The sequence below is a fragment of the Squalius cephalus genome, assembly GCF_949319135.1.
Source record: "Squalius cephalus genome assembly, chromosome: 1".
NCBI lineage: Eukaryota > Metazoa > Chordata > Actinopteri > Cypriniformes > Leuciscidae > Squalius > Squalius cephalus.
The window spans coordinates 56,719,477-56,735,716 of record NC_137122.1 but is presented as its reverse complement, the minus strand read 5'-3'; the positions used below and the strand labels follow the sequence as shown (position 1 = coordinate 56,735,716).

Below are 16,240 nucleotides of genomic sequence, written 5' to 3'. Positions count from 1 at the left end.
TTAGAAATGTAATATATATTAAGGTTTAAGACTTTTCGTATGATGTGTAGAGTTAAGTTGAATGTCATTTTAAACTTGAATCAATTTTATCTCTAGGTTGTTGGTTATAATGTAACATGAATGGCAGATGCTCACTTTATAACTAGTAGCTCCTGTACAAGATTGGATGAATTATAACACTTTTTAAAAATTGGACAATAAATATTATTTTATTAAAGTATCTATGAGATGTTTTTTTTTTTACTCATCAGCTAATTCATGTATTTTAGTAATAACATATTTTTTTAGCTTTTGCTTTAAACTTCTATTATTCCTGACAGACAAAGGAATAAATACTTTATAAAGACAAAAACTATACATAGATATTAATATTACATTAAATAAATATAAAATTAAGAAAAATAAGTATAAATATTAAATATAAATAAGTATTAAAAAAAATTGGTAACACTTTACAATCATTTCTCATTTGTTAACATTAGTTAATATGAACTATGAACAATAAATATTTACAGCATCTATAAACTATATGTTGATGTTAATTATTAAAAATCCAGTTGTACATTGTTTGTAGCTCATGCTAAAAATTCCTAAAGTAACATTAACAAATGAAATTATTATTATATAATAATCGTATTATTTTAAGGCATTCTTTTATGTGAGATTCTGTAGTTTTTTTATGTAACATGAACCAATGTGACATTCTGATCAATCAGATTGATTATGTTTTTCCTCATATGTAAATATTTTAATATTACTATGACTGGTAGTACACGTGTATGTTTCAATTCTTATACCAAAAGTTGGCTATATTTGTAATCGTGTATATATTTTTGTTCTGTTATTACAGAAGGCAGCAAATATAGCAATTTAGTGCCAGGTCTCAAATGTACAGTAATTTCTATAACTTTACAGCAGTGTTTTCCAGGTCAAGGACCAGAGACAGTGCATTCTCTAGAGTCTAGACTATATCTGTGTGTTGTTTCATAATTGAATTCTAACAAATGCATTTTTGTGAAATACATAATGAATAAAATATTTTTTTGAAATAATAATAAATAAATGCCACTTGATTTGTTATTTTCTTATCTAATGCCATGATTGTCACATACATGTTTAAGTGTGATTTAATCCCCATACATACTTTGGAAGTCACTTTATTTGTTTTATAAGTAAATGAGTGCAATCAACGCACGAGTGTATATTAATAACTCACTGTAGAGATCCGTTGCTCGGCTTTCTGGTCAGCATCGCCAGGCGTCTCTTGGGCGAGCGGATCAATAACCCAACTGGGAAGCCGAGAGCTTGCTTAGAGATGTGATTGCTTCTCTCCTCCGAGATCATTTTAACATGTGCACAAATATCATGTATTAATACAAATGCCAAGATAATTTCCCAAAGCTATATCTGACTGCTGCGCGCGCTGTCAGAATAACTCGCGTCAGGGAAACACATGTTGCGCCTAGAAGTCGCGCTACTAGAATACACTGAAACTTTACGCGCTGAACATCACCAGACGTCCTTCCTCATGTCCTTTGAACGCTTCTATAAACATATTCCATTGCGACGTTTATGAAAAAACATTAAATATTGTTGCTGTATTATCCAGTCAGGTTTGAAGAAGTCCTCTTTAATTAGACACGTCCTTGTGAATTAAAACGAAAGATAATCCGATACAGTAAACCACAGCGTTTCTGTCCGCTCCAATGCCCGTGTTGAGTGTGTCCTGTCCCGTGTGTGTGTGTGTGTTTGGGTCCCGTTTGAAAAGTTAAGCGCTACTATACTATACTGACGTCACGAGGGCGTTTGGGAACTCTAACCGGAAGTCGAATCCTACTATGGTGTGGGTTTAGCTCATGAATATTGGGTTGTGTGACTGGACGCACGAGGAGGAATCATCAGCTTGAACACAACACACACTCCTGTGTTCAAGAGGGTGTAGTTGTAGTTGGAAAAAAGGGCCATGCCAAAAAAATAAAAAATAAAAAAAAAGGAATATTTACATGGTCTTTTAATGATCTTAACCACTTTAATCACTGGTCAGGGAATTAGTAGGAATTGTACAAATACTGTAGTAGGCCTACATAAATTAACAGCACGAAATATCATTCTCCTTTGTTTTCTTTAAATACAAGCCATGAGGGTCCATCTACATACAGCTTTTTACAGGAATTAGAGGCAATGTTGTTCTTCAATGTTTTCAAACAGTTGAGTAGTTGAAATTCAGTTTAATGTGAGACCAAAGATTCACTTTAGGGTACAAATCTGGACTCAGTGCCAAAACATGAGCCTGATGGACTTGTTCTCAAGCCACTTCTGGGTTGTCTTTGCAATTTGGGCAGGATCATTGCCTTGTTGAAAAATCTGATCATTCCTCTTTAGTAAACAAGCAATTTATGGGAAACAAGCCATTCTGCAATATGTCCATGTACTCTAAAGCATTAAATGACCTTTCACAGTGACGCATCTCACCAATACCAGCACCTGACTCCTCTTTCTCGAGTTTCACTATGAGATTCATTTATGATTATATTTCTCAGCAGATTTTCAAAGTCACTGGTCTGGAGCTTCACCATGCAAACTCGTGTTTCACTGTGATTCATCACTCCACACACCACTTCCCATTTTCTGACTAAAACTCCATTCTGTCTTTGATGTTTCTCTGAGACAGTAGAAGTTAAGTTGTGCATTTGCTTACATTCGGCTAATTTCCAGGTCAATAATTTGTGGTTAAGACCATTAAAAGCTTGTCCCATTTTATTTTCCCCAAGAGTGTACAACATGAAATTATGGGCACAAACTTCACCACAGCAGAGACCTTAACTATTTTGTAGTATCATCACTCAAATGATTGACATACTCAATTATAATATAAATACATACGCTTAATGCCGTTAGTACCTTCACCGTATGTGAAAACCTTACAGTCTATGGTGAAAATGAGGGGACAGGCAGAAGATCTGATGTGAGGTGTTCAACTTTCCCAAGAGGAAAAGGGAAGGGTGGGAGAGGATTTCCCTTGCCCGGGTGTGAAAGGACTCAACAACGTAAAATATGCCATCTCTCTGCTTTCTCATAATATTAGCTCATTCTTCAAGTATTTGTGTGTATAACTTCCACACGCCCCGTTTTAATTCCACATAGCAGAGATCTGAGGTGTCCTCCATCTAGTGGCAGAAGCTGTAACTCCCATGGGACGGTCCGTTTCCTCCTGCAAGGGGCGCTTTGAACCTCAGAAAACCAATCAATTCTCCACTGGACAGCATTCAAAATACCCAGAGCTGTTTTTCTTATTGAAGGTATGTGTACACTGAAATCATTCATTCATTTAGGGCTATTAATTCAATACCAAATTAAAGTCATTTACAGGTTATTTTAGTAAAACCACCTAAGTAACCACAAACGACTGTGATTGGTCCACCCTTTTACAGCACTAAGAGGAGTAATGCCTGACAAAGGTGTACAACGTCATTGAACTGCAGTTCTAATACTTGCTTAAGCGTGATTTAAGATTGCACATAATTACATTATTATAAATGACACATGCTTCTTTTTAAACTATCCCCAAAATGCCTTGTAATTTGCCCGGCTTACAACACTTAAAGCTTTGGATATTATTCACGTATAAAGAGAGAGCTATGTACATGTACACTATATGGACTATACTGGGACACCTGACATTACACCAACAGGGACTGTGAAGACATCACTTTCTTAATACACAGACATTAATATGGACTTGGTCCCCCTTTGCAGCTCTTCTGGGAAGGCTTTCCACGAGATTTTGAGTGTTTTTGTGGCAATTTTTGCCCATTCTTTCAGTAGAGCGTTTGTGAGGTCAGGCACTGATGTTGGACGAGAAGGACTGGCTCACAATCTCTATTTCAGTTCATCCCAAAGGTGTTGGATAGGGTTGAGGGGGCCAGTCAAGCTCTTCCAGACCAAACTCATCCAAACATGTCTTTACGGACCCTGCTTTGTGCACTGGAGCAGTCATGCTGGAATAGTAAAGGGCCATTCCAGAACTGTTCCCACAAAGTTGGAAACAACATTGCCCTCCACCAAACTTTACATTCTCCTGGCATCCGCCGAATCCAGACTCTCCCATCAGAGTAAACGCAGACCGCATGGCTAGGAGTTTGATTTTACACTCCTGTGGCGATGGGTCTGATTGAAACACCTCCATTCAATAATTAATAGGTGTGTCCCAATACTTTTGTCCATTTAGTGTATCTTTGATCGTAGTCAGGAACCAAAAAAGTACTCACTTTCTGCTATGAGCCGCTTGGTGGCTTGTTTTTTCATCATTTGTTTAGTGTAAAACAACTGCAGGCTCATTAACTGAACCAGAAAAATGATTTGAGCCATACGGTTTACCATTAAAAACACGTTATACCATAATCAATTATTTGTTATTGACACACCAGACCTGCAAACTCTCCACTGGAGAAAAAAGGTACTTAGTTCATATAGTACAAAAAAAACAAGTATTTAATGAATATGGGAAGTCAATGTGTAGGCTATGTAATGAGACGCTTGTTCAAATACAAAAGTACAGAGTGGTTCTGGTTTCTTCCTTTGCTGTGTGAATTTTGACAGAATCAGGAGAACAGCCTATTATAAATGTCACTCAACAACGGTCGGTTTCGAAGTGTGTGTTTAAACTTCATCTTCAGTTTTGGTGAATTTGGTCGTTCCCCTTCAGACCTCCATCGAATGAACTGACATGCCTGTCCAGGTTAGCTTAAAATCACATTCAAAGTACTGAAAAACATGAAGAACATCTCTACTGTTGAATGATGTTCTTGCAGATGTGCGGTCTAAATGCAATCCCGGACTAGACACGTAACTCCCATGGCATTGGGGAAAAATCAGACGCCAGCATTTTTTTTTTCTTAGTTTTTATTCAAGACAAATACAGGTTTTAAAACGGGAACAAAAATGAAAACACTTCACTAAACTAAAATCGTATAAAGATTTGGGATTTGAGCATACAGAGGGAAATTAAGAGATAAAGCAGTGTAGAGACCCTTTAAGGCTTCCAGTCAAAATACTGAACTAAACCCGATCTTCAATATTTCCAACGTGTAAATTGAGAGCGGACTGTACAGAGCAAACATGCCACAAAGTATTTTATTCATTCTGAATGCATACTAACAGAAATAATGGTGGACTTGCATGTGCATCTATGCCAGCGTATATAGCAGTAAGACCAAAGAAAACCAAACAAACATAATAAAAAGAACACGGAAGGTCCTGTGGAAACGCTGAAAAAGGGCTACAGAACCATTTTTACATTTACAGCTTTATCATATAGGCCACTACGTCTGTGGTTCACCTTGTTTTAAAGCAGCGGAGCTGAGTTGTAGGATGGAGGTCTTCAGGTCTTCCTCTTGCAGCTGTTCAAACTCCTCCTGATGTACACAAATGGTCAGAGAGAGCTCGATTAGTGCGTGAAACCACACACATTTACAGCATTTAAGTACATTTCACAAGTTCTGGAAACAAATAAAAAAAGCTCCATTCTTTCATTTAACACAACTTTGTAAAAATGATCAAACTATTTTTTTTTTTAAGACAAATTATGTCCTTAGTCCAATCAGAAATCAATCAATTTGATCACTTTTATTAACATTCTCTTTATTTCTATCCTCTTATCAATTATGTAAGTCTTCATATTGTACATAGCAGCAGTGATAGCAACTGCTCAGCTGTAAGTAAAATGATTGAAGGTAAGCACACAAATAAAACCATGAAATACTGAAAGAATTGATATCCCCTCGTCTATACGGCCAGACTTTGACATTAAGGAGGCTGATCTCGTTCTGAAAGCATGCACTGCTATCTTAAGGACAACACAGGTAGGGAATTTAAACAAAACACGAGAGAGAAAGTAAAAGTTTACTTCAAAAAAAGACACCTGCATTAAAACAAGCTAATTAATACTAGGGCTGAGAGATATAGCCAATATGCCCAATACAATGAATCTCCACTGTGAATAACGCAACAATTTTAATGCTTTTTGCCATTTTCCCTTAAATACCAGTAGCAAAAAGATTTGGCATGTTTGATTTATTCCAATTCAAGACAGAAAATAATGAAAATTGGCACACTAGTACTGATGGTAATGAATAGTAATCTAACCAACTTTGGGGTCTCTAGGACCAACTCTATAGCGCCACCACCAGTTCAAAAACTGCCATTTGAAATGGTTATAATTGGAATTCAAAACTATGATTCAACATAAGTAGGTAAATATTACTGTTTATTTCTGTGTATTGTTATATACACATGAAAAATATTTGTATTCATTTATTATTTTATTGATTTTTAACCTTACGATGGTGGATTGGCTGAAATGTCGGTTCTACTAACTAAAAAATCCTTCCTTTAAACCGTTTGAGAGTAAATAAATAGAGTACTTTGAATATCATCAGCTATGTTTCCAACGTTTCCATTTGTATGCAGATGGGGGAAAAACCCCACGCTGAATCGAAACGGCAAGATTAGAAGAGAATCGAAATGCGCATAAATTAAAAAAAAAAACCCGATAAGACGGCATGCGCATATAAACTACGATGGAAACACACTTCCCAAATAAATCCATCGATCCGCAACAACAAAAAAACTTGCATGACTTTGCCTCAACATTGATTGGATAACTGAAGTAACCAGTGGACCAATCGCATCACAGCATCTCCAATGTTGGTTAGGTCATTCTGCAATGCCTGAACCAAAGTCTGTCATCAGAATGATTTGGTTTAATTCCCTCCAGAAAGCATCTCACATGGTTGCATTTCCAAACACAAGAGAACATGACAGCATTTATTGCTTATTGTCATTTATGGAGGATAAAAGAGCCAGTTTCTTGATCGCAGCAGCTTCCATTGTTATTACACCAATTTCCCAGGAAGTGATGATTTTGTTCGCGTCAACACTGGGATGGAAACGCTGCTTTATTCGCAAATGTTTTAGGCGACATTTCAAGTTATATTTGCCACTTTGAATGGAAACATAGCGTGCAAGATAAACAGATTTAGCCTACGTTTGTCTAGCTATACCGCCCAGCCCTAATTCAAACCTATTACTTCTTTACTAAACAGGCAAAATGAAAATAAGCGACACAAACAAGGAGAAAGAACTGTTTTGAGCTTGATCTGGTTTGATAGGTTACAGTGGGATATCAATTGGGCTCATCTGTAAACCTGACACTTTTACATCCACCCGTTTTAGGTGTAGAATAAGCCATTGGCACTTTGAAACCAACAGAAAGCAAAACTGAGGACAATTAAAACTGGGAAAAAAGAGATATATAGGGTATATAAACATCAAGCTCTGAGACACGTTCACAGGCAACAGCATTCAAATGGATGTGGGTAGTGAAAGGAGTACCTTGGGTGAGTACCTGCATAGATTGACAGTATCCTTGATTTTTAAATGGGCTTTTCATGGGGGTCGCTCACAACACCAACGCTGTGTGAGGTGTGGAAGTCAGCTGCAATAATTCATTAACCCTACACTTCCATCATCCCAAAGCTATCGGATCTCAACTTTAAGAACAGACGGTATTAAAAGTGCAACATATCCATGTAACTCCAACAAAAAAAGAAATATATAGATAGATCAGTATTCATTGCAGTTCAATGAACCTCTTATGAACACCTTATAGACATCAGATGGTAAAATGCTGTGTGTTTATGCATGTACTGTACATACATATGAGCACACAATCATTTTGTAAGTGCAATAGATGTGTAAACAAAGTTATCCACTAGTTTAATCTTACTGCGAGCATAGAGTAAAACAGGTTGAGGTAGTAAAGGCAGAGTTAGGAAAAAACTAAAAAAGAAAAAATAGGAAAAAAATTAAATAAAACACGTAAATTTGGAAGAGAACTTGTCTAAAGAGACAGATATATGACCGATACAAAACGAGGTACCTCCAGGCATGTTTTTCAGGGCTACACTGGCCTTTCCCTCTGGGTTTGTTTCTTTCTACTTTCTTCCGTTTCATCAGCCTAGTCCCCATCTTCAGTGCATACTTACGATGCACTATTAAAAAACAGGAAGAAAAATCACAGACAGAACTGAAAGAAAAAGGGGGGAAGGGGAGAGGGGGAGAGACCGGGGCCGGGGAGGACGGTGCACTTACCTGGGGCTGATCTGAGGTCCTATCAGATCAGTTTTAATTGGACTGTGTGTCACCTTCAGAATGTAGCTCTTGGGCGGTGCCGTTCACTTCCGCTTTGGGAGGCTCGGCCTCCATGGGCTCGGGCTTGGAGAGCTCAATTGACTTCTCAACCGAGCCCTTTCTGCTGCTCCGTTTCTCATCCGAGGAGTCCTTGTGCTCTGCGAGAGGAGGCACAACCGCATTCAGTAAACGTACATGGCTCTCTGGGCGATAGCTTTAGAGAGTTTCAGTGAATTTTGAAAAGTTTAATTTGTCCTGTTCAAGTAAGTCTGCACATTTCTCTTATATTAAAAAGTTAGCTCAGTGAGTCAACATTTACCCACCCTGGTGTTGGTTTAACGCAGTATGCCGCCCTTTCTTTTTCACACCATAACTTGTTTTTCTCAGCTCTTTTTCACACAGCTTGTGCGCTTTTTCTAGGCAAGTCGGAGTGAACTGAGACACTAACAGAGTCGTGAACGGTTAGCCGTACACAGAAAACCAATGGCCAAGGTCAGGATTTTTGTTAAATAATACACTAACATTCGGGGTTTTTTTCACCAAACCCTATAGGTGTACCTCTCAGAACACTTGGAGTATACGGCATGTCTCGCATGGGATCATTCTGTGAAACTTTTTTGTCTTTTTTTTGTCGATATTCACTGATATTATATGGACAAGCGTGAGAAGGACTTTTTTTTTTCTCCTTTTGTGGTCCGAAAAAAAAAAAAAAAAAAAAAAAAAAAAAAAAAAAAAAAAAATGGCATTACTGCATTAAAAGAATGACTTAATTTTCATTTTAGGATGTTAAGTCATCATTTACTCACCCTGATGTAATATATATTTCTATTTAATTTAGTGAAAAACTGTGTAAATATTAAACCTTAAAGGGTAATTACTTCATTTCACTTCTTGCATTAAATACCCAAGACTATAACTGGTTAAAATAAGTCAAAATATTTCCTCCTGTTGAAAGGATAAAAAAAAAAAAAAAAAAAAAAAAAAAGGGTAACAATTTACAATCAGGATTCATTAGTTAACGAACTAAGAATAAAAAACACTTCTACAGCATTTATTAATTTTAGTTAATGCTTAGTTAATTTCAACATTTACTAATACATTATTAAAATCAAAAGTTGTATTTGTTAACATTAATGCACTGTGAACTAACATGAATAGCAGTATTTTTATAACAATGATTAATAAATACAGTAACAAATGTATTGCTATTGGTAGTTCATGTTAGTTAATACATTAGTTAATGTTAAAGTAAAAAAAAAAACACAAAAAAAACACTTAAGTCTTATTTAAAAGTCAACAAACACTCAATGTTCTGATCAAAACTTTGCCCAAAAAAACAAACAAACAAAAAAAGTCTTCAGGAATTAATTACAGTTAAATGCCAGACCTTTGTCCTTAGAGGATTTGTCCTTGTCTCTGTCTCCTCTGTCCTTTTCTCTGTCTCTGCTGCGGTGCCGGTGGCTCTTGCGCTCAGAGCTGCGGGACCTCCTCCTCTCCCTGCTCCGAGAGCGGCGCTTCCTGTCCGAGCGTTCCCGGCTGCGCCTCCTCTCTCGGTCCCGGTCCCGGCTCCTGCACACATCAGCACAACTTTAAAATCAAGGAGATCTCAACTGGCACAACAGGGGAACGATAGTTTGTTAAACCAGTATTATTACTATTATAATTAAAACAAACTATAAAAATTATTTTCGTTAACTGAATTAAAGCAAAAATAATATAAATGAAAAGATATTAAAAGGTTAAAAAATAAAAATACTAACTAAAATAAGTTAAAGAAAGTTAATAATTTTTTTGGAAGACAGTAAACTTAATGGCAAAAATCACAAAAATGACTAAAACAAACAACAAAAAAAGGATAAATAAGATTTTTTGGAAAAAAGTATACTTAAAAATGGCAAATGCACAAACATTACTTAACCTTCAAAATAAATTTAAAACAAAACCAAATACTAATAAATGCTATAATAGGATATAAATTTAAATAAATTTGTCATTTTAACAAACAAATCTATGTTGCTCAGCTGGAGTATAGTGTGAGAGTTGCGCACCTGCTGCGCTTCCTGTCGCGCTCCTTACTCCTGGACCTCCTCCTGTCTCGAGAGCGGCTCCTGCGGCGGTCCGACGCTCGGCTGGAGTGTCTGCTGTTGGAGTGACTCCTCCTGCTGCGCCGGTCCCGCTCCCGTTCCCTGTCCCGCTCCCTCTCCCGCTCGCGTTCCCTCTCCTTTTCACGCTCTCTCTCCTTCTCCTTTTCTCGCTCTTTCTCCTTCTCTTCCTCCTCTTTGCGTTTTTTCTCACGTTCCTCCCTTTCACGTTCCCGGTCCTCCTTTTCCTTCTTCCCCCGGTCCTCCTTCTCCGGGTCCTCTGAGCGCCGGCGCAGCTTTTCCTGTGGGATCAAACGAGAAAACCATGGTGTAATCAATCCATCCAAAAACATGCATTACCACACTGTTGATTTTTTTATAATGTTTTCTTCAAATTGTGTGTTTTATGATTTAAAGGTACACTATACAACTTTCTTTGTATACAATACATCAATCCTTCAATATTTTAGACCTGCCGGGATGGTTTTCGTGGGAAATTGCGCACATATGTCATTTTGAAGGCCAAAATCACAACAAAAATAACTATAATGTTAAGTACAGGATTGGCCAACATATCCATACAGGACTCTAATTCACAAGCGTGACCATCAACAAACCTTCAGTTCCTCCACCGTGGATTTGATCTTGGCGTATCCCATGTGCTGCTTGCCCATCAGATGATCGTCCACTCTGGACTGAGCGTCACCGACTATGAGGAAAGCGCCACACACTTCACACACCTCCATCTGCTTCTCCTGAGCCGCAAAGCTCTCAATCGTCTGACAAACGAGAAAACAGGTCAGTGCCAAAACACACAGGAGTGAAAGCTTGTGATGCAAGTGTGTGTTCTGCACTTAAACACAAGAAGAGAAAGCTGAGACTCACTGAAGGATTGGCGCTGAGCTCCTCCCGCTCTTCCTTCAGCTGCTCCACCAGTTTCATCATGCCCTGCGCCTCCTCCACGCGACCCTCCGAGCCCAGCTCCTCGATCTGAACACACAGTTACATCTCAGAGCCGCTTCAACACATTCATGTTCACTCCTCAGCTGACGAGGCTCAGAACCAGTACCTGAAGAACAAGCTCTTCAATCTTCTCCGTGAGGACCTGCGCTTTCTCCTCGTTCTTCCCAGTCGGACCCGGCACCTACAAATCAGAGTCTGAAGTGAGTAGGGTTTGAAGAACAGTGTACAAACGAAGTGGCCTTAAAGAGTATAAACAAGGAGTGCAGAAAAGCACAGCACGGGCTGTAAAATCTGTATCCCAGTGCTCTTTGGATATAGGGATAATTCACTCATTGATACGTTTTTACTTTAGCGTATTACAAAATCAGCATATAAATATAAATAAGACCTAAAAATGTGTGACCCTGGACCACAAAACCAGTCTCACAGGTATATTTGTGGCAATGGCCAACAAAATACATTGTATGTTTCAAAATGATTGATTTTTCCTTTATGCCAAAAATCATGAGGATATTAAGTAAAGATCATGATCCATGAAGATATTTTATACATTTCCTACTGTAAATATATAAAACATGTATTTGTGTGAGCAGCACAATCGCCAACATAAATGGACAACTTTAAAGGAGATTTTCTCAATGTTTCGATTTTTTTGCATCCTCAGATTCCAGATTTTCAAATATTGTATATCATAACAAACCATACATAAATGGAAAGCTTATTTATTCAACTTTCAGACAGTGTATAAATCTCAATTTAAAAAAATTGACCCATGTGACTGGTTTTGAGGTCCAGGGTCACATGTTCAAGATGTAAAATCGTTACCCCTGAGTTCTGCTGGGCTTGTGAGAGGGCTAGACGCGCGTGGCCCCTCCGGATCCTGCGCTCCACCTCGGCCAGGAGACTCTGCAGGTACCGCAGGAAGTCCCGCTCATATCCCTCCTTCATGAAGCGGGAGCTCTTCTCATACCTGAGACACCGGGAGTCACGCTTTACAAACAACACTGAAGATGCAGAACTGCACACCGGTCACGAATGTGTCCAGATCACATTTAATTTCATTTATCACCATTCATTTGGGGAGGTGAAATTAGACATTTAAATATGCTTATAGAAAATAAAAACCATTACGTTATTTTTTTTTTGCTTTAAAACATTTTCATAACATTTTAAAAAGTAAAAATCTTATACCAAAATGTGGAAAAATATAAATTGTGTAGGTAGGCTAACACTTTAAAATAGTTAACATGAACTAAGAATGAACACTTCTCCGGCATTTATTAATCTTTGTTAATATTAATTTCAACATTTACTAATACATTATTAAAAATTAATAGTTAAGTTAATACACCGTGAACAGCTGTATTTTTATTAACTAATATTAACTAATTTAAATACTGTAATGTATGGCTCATTGTCAGTTCATGTTAGTTAATATCAAATGTTAACTAATGTAAAGTTTTACCATTATATAAAATGCATCTAAATTTAATTAATGCTGACATTTTTAACCGCATGTTTACAGTACTGAGAAGCACCACTGAGAGTAATTACAATAATAGGATTTGTTTTTATGTATTTTAGTAACAGGAATCAGTGAGGCTCCTAAAAAGGCTTTATATTCTTCCCATATGATTTGTGGGTGAGATGTGATCCGGACATGTGATTTCCATGACATTCACACAGAGTTTTAACTTACACTTTCCTCAAGTTTTCATCATGGATTTTTTCACAAGGACCTGAAAAAAAAAAAAAACATTCATTACAATTTGGATGGCAAGAATAACACCAGATGAACGCGTTTCAGAAGCCGATCTTACCCAAGTCTGAGCGTGTGTTTGTGAAGAGTTCAGCAGGGCAAAAGCCACACAGGTAATATTTGCAGACCTGCAGGAAAACACTCATGGGTTATTCAAGATCTGTACATTCATGTGGGTTGTAACATTAGAAAAATGACATTGACACTATAAGATGAAGCCGTGAGCTCTGCTGGAGGTGTTGAGACTGTCCCACAGATGGATGATTATTTTATTTTATAGAGATCGAGAGTTATTCACAACTAGATAAAGTACATTACTATGGAAATTCACGTCAAACTCTGACAAGTCTGAATCGTCTGACTCAGTTTAAAATACTGTCTGTTACTACAGTAAAAATGTGTCAGTAAACAAATGGTGAACAACCTTTGTGAAAAATAGGAACACTTAATGTATTGAATGTGTAGTTAATTACTTCAAATCTTACAAATATATAAATATATATATATACTTGCAGACCATGTATTAATGATATACAGGCCATTTGAGTGTACTTGAAGTGAGACACTCATGACTGTTTAACACTTAAATGCACTTTTAAGTACTTTGAACAATGTGAAATTAAAAGTTTAAGTACATTAAGTCTTTCTGTTTAGAAAAAGCTTTTTATTTTAACGTGTTGACTAACATAAAGCACATGTAAAGTCCTTTTAATTTTAACTGTAGTGTGTAATTTGATATTATAATTAATGTAAAATTTATTTTAATACATGGCACGCTTAAGTTCATCTAATTGCATTTAATATCAATTTAAACTAAGACATTTTTACTTGCTTGCACATAACATGCAAAGTTGACACTAAATTACATTTAGTTCGCACTTTTTAAGTATTTTTATTACTTGTGGTATTAAAAGTATGCTAAAGTGTACTTTTCCAAACAGACTCAAAGTTAAAACATCGAAAATAATCCAGTTTTATATGATTTCACAGTAGTAACAATAACTGCAGTATATTTTAAGCGAGTGGAGCAAAACTCAGCCTCCAAATGTTTGTATACACATCAGTTGCTATGTAACTATTAACGGTTAAAGTGAACAACTGACAGGGTTCCCTAAATAGTGCACAGCATTAACTGAGAGACTTTTTTCCTTGATAACTGCAAGTAAATCGAATTGCAAGCTTGTGAATCGCGAGGTGTGTGTCAATAATACCCAGCACTACTAATAGTTACACATAAAAGTTTGATACTTTGCTGTTGTTAGCGCATTAATAACAGTGATTTGTGTTGGCAAACACTGTAGATGAAGGCGGGACGCTGCGCGCGCATGTGTTCAACAATGAGACACGAGCCTCGCGCGCTGCTAACCGACCCAAACACCCGAGACAAACTAGCGCACCAGCCATCGCTCAGATCAGCTTATATACAAACTAACACACACACACGTTTATTAAGTGGTTTAGTGGCCTACAGAGTTGTGTGTGTGTAATAAATGAATCGCGGCCGCTGTTTAGCCGTCATCTCACTTACAGTCTCATCATCCCAGCGTACATTACAGCGCTTCTCATCCGGAGCCAAGTTCCGGTCCCGGCCCATTAACTCATCGAGTAACTGGGCTGCGGAAAGCATCGTGCCTCGGCTCTAGTTCTGGTCCACTAGAAGAGAGTTGTATTATTCATTTACAGGATAACGTGCGCCGCGTCCCCTGCTCTCTGATCTCCACAACAAAATGGCAGATCAGCAGCAGCACGCAGCGGATGTTACCCATAATCCACCGCGAGGAACAGTCGTTAGTGCGCCATCTAGCGTTCGGGATGACGAGACTTTTCACATTAATACAGGAGCAGAAAAGACAAAAGTGTCAACAATCTTGAACATACTGTATTATTGCTTTGTCTGCTGGGTAAATTTCACATTCATAAAGCCAGAACCATTCAATGTAAACCTAATTTTAGAATGTTTTCATCTGATGTAAAATCTCTTTTTTCTTCTTTTAAGAATGTGTCCAAACCATTTAACATTCTTGAATCTGTTGTAAGGTATCTGTTGTGATGATATACCATGTTGATTTATGTTGCCCGTATATCTGATGATGTGATATTGTCCGTATCCCCCCTTATTAATTTTCAAGTATTGTAATTTTTTTGATTTGCAATAAAAAAAATAAATAAAAAAAAATAAAAAAAAAAGACAAAATCATGCATAGAAAAAATAATATATCCTGGCCAGAAAAAAAGAAGAACAGATTTCTTTATAGTGAATTTAGTTTTGGATTGTCATAGTAAACATTACAGTTCAAAAGTTTGGGGTCAAGAAAAGTGTATTATTCACAAAGTGCATTTATAACTTTTAAAAAGTATTTTTCCCCCCAGAATGGTATAGATGCATTAAATTGATCAAAACAGACAGCAAAGTCTTTTACAATGTTACAAAAAAAGTATCGCCGTTTCCACAGAAATATGAAGTAACGTGACTGTAATAATAATGTTTCTTGATCATCAGATCATCATATTATAATGATTTCTGAAGGATCATCTGAAGACTGGAGTAATGATGCTGAATATTCAGCTTTGATCACAGGAATACATTACACTTTATTTTTATTTAATTACATATATTCACATAGAAAACTTATTTTAAATTGTAATGATATTTCACAATATATATTAGCAAAATATAATTTCTTATTTTCACTTTCATTTTGGGGTGAAAATCTTTTGTGAGATTCACCCAGTTCCTTGAATTTAACTTATATTTATTGTGTTTAATACATAATTATGTGCATTAAAACAAGTCCAACAGTTTCATGAAGATCAGCTCTGCTCGTCTTCCTCACAGAATCAACAGTCAAATATATAATCACATATTTACACAAAGAAACAACAAAAACCCAGAAAACATCCTCTGATATTCTTAATATGATCAACAAGATCTTCAAACCAACATCAACATTCAGACACAACACACACACACACACACACACTGGTATGTGTGGTTTATGAGGACAGTGTGTATCCACTGTGGTTTAGAGGGAAACCCATTTCCTAAAACTCTACAAATTGAACATGTTGATCTAACTACACAATCATGGAGAATAACTGACACACACAATAAACACACAAAGTGTTGCTGTTGTTGTTTCTTCTCTCGTGTGTGTTTTCTGTGATCAGTGTATAAACTCACTGTCCTGTTGTGTGTGTGTGTGTGTGTGTGTGTGTGTGTGTGTGTGTATGTGCGTGTGTTGTGTGT

The 16,240-nt window shown here is 37.0% G+C and overlaps 2 protein-coding genes across 4 annotated transcripts in view; both read right to left on the bottom strand.

Annotated features, from left to right (window-relative positions):
* Positions 1-1,811, bottom strand: part of radil2a (Ras association and DIL domains 2a) — an 89,708-nt gene extending 87,897 nt beyond the window's left edge. For both annotated transcript variants that reach the window (XM_079866132.1, XM_079866131.1), the window contains exon 1: positions 1,217-1,811. In XM_079866132.1, the coding sequence (XP_079722258.1) occupies positions 1,217-1,344 (128 nt within the window). In that variant the 5' untranslated portion in view covers positions 1,345-1,811. The remainder of the gene's footprint in view (positions 1-1,216) is intronic.
* Positions 1,812-2,147: 336 nt separating this feature from the next.
* Positions 2,148-14,769, bottom strand: luc7l3 (LUC7-like 3 pre-mRNA splicing factor). 2 transcript variants are annotated; one of them, XR_013820549.1, is made up of 12 exons: positions 14,522-14,769; positions 13,055-13,121; positions 12,934-12,973; positions 12,060-12,204; positions 11,341-11,415; positions 11,157-11,261; positions 10,889-11,050; positions 10,239-10,573; positions 9,578-9,759; positions 8,152-8,348; positions 7,940-8,051; positions 2,148-5,414 (listed from the first exon to the last, which is right to left on the bottom strand). XR_013820549.1 is itself a non-coding variant. In XM_079866435.1 (11 exons), the coding sequence occupies exons 1-10, from the start codon at positions 14,618-14,620 to the stop codon at positions 8,185-8,187; spliced, it is 1,374 nt and encodes a 457-aa protein (XP_079722561.1). In that variant the 5' UTR covers positions 14,621-14,769; the 3' UTR covers positions 2,148-5,414; positions 8,152-8,184. The 2 variants fall into 2 exon arrangements, 1 of the variants encoding a protein (XP_079722561.1); XM_079866435.1 differs by lacking the exon at positions 7,940-8,051.
* Between the last annotated feature and the right edge of the window lie 1,471 nt (positions 14,770-16,240).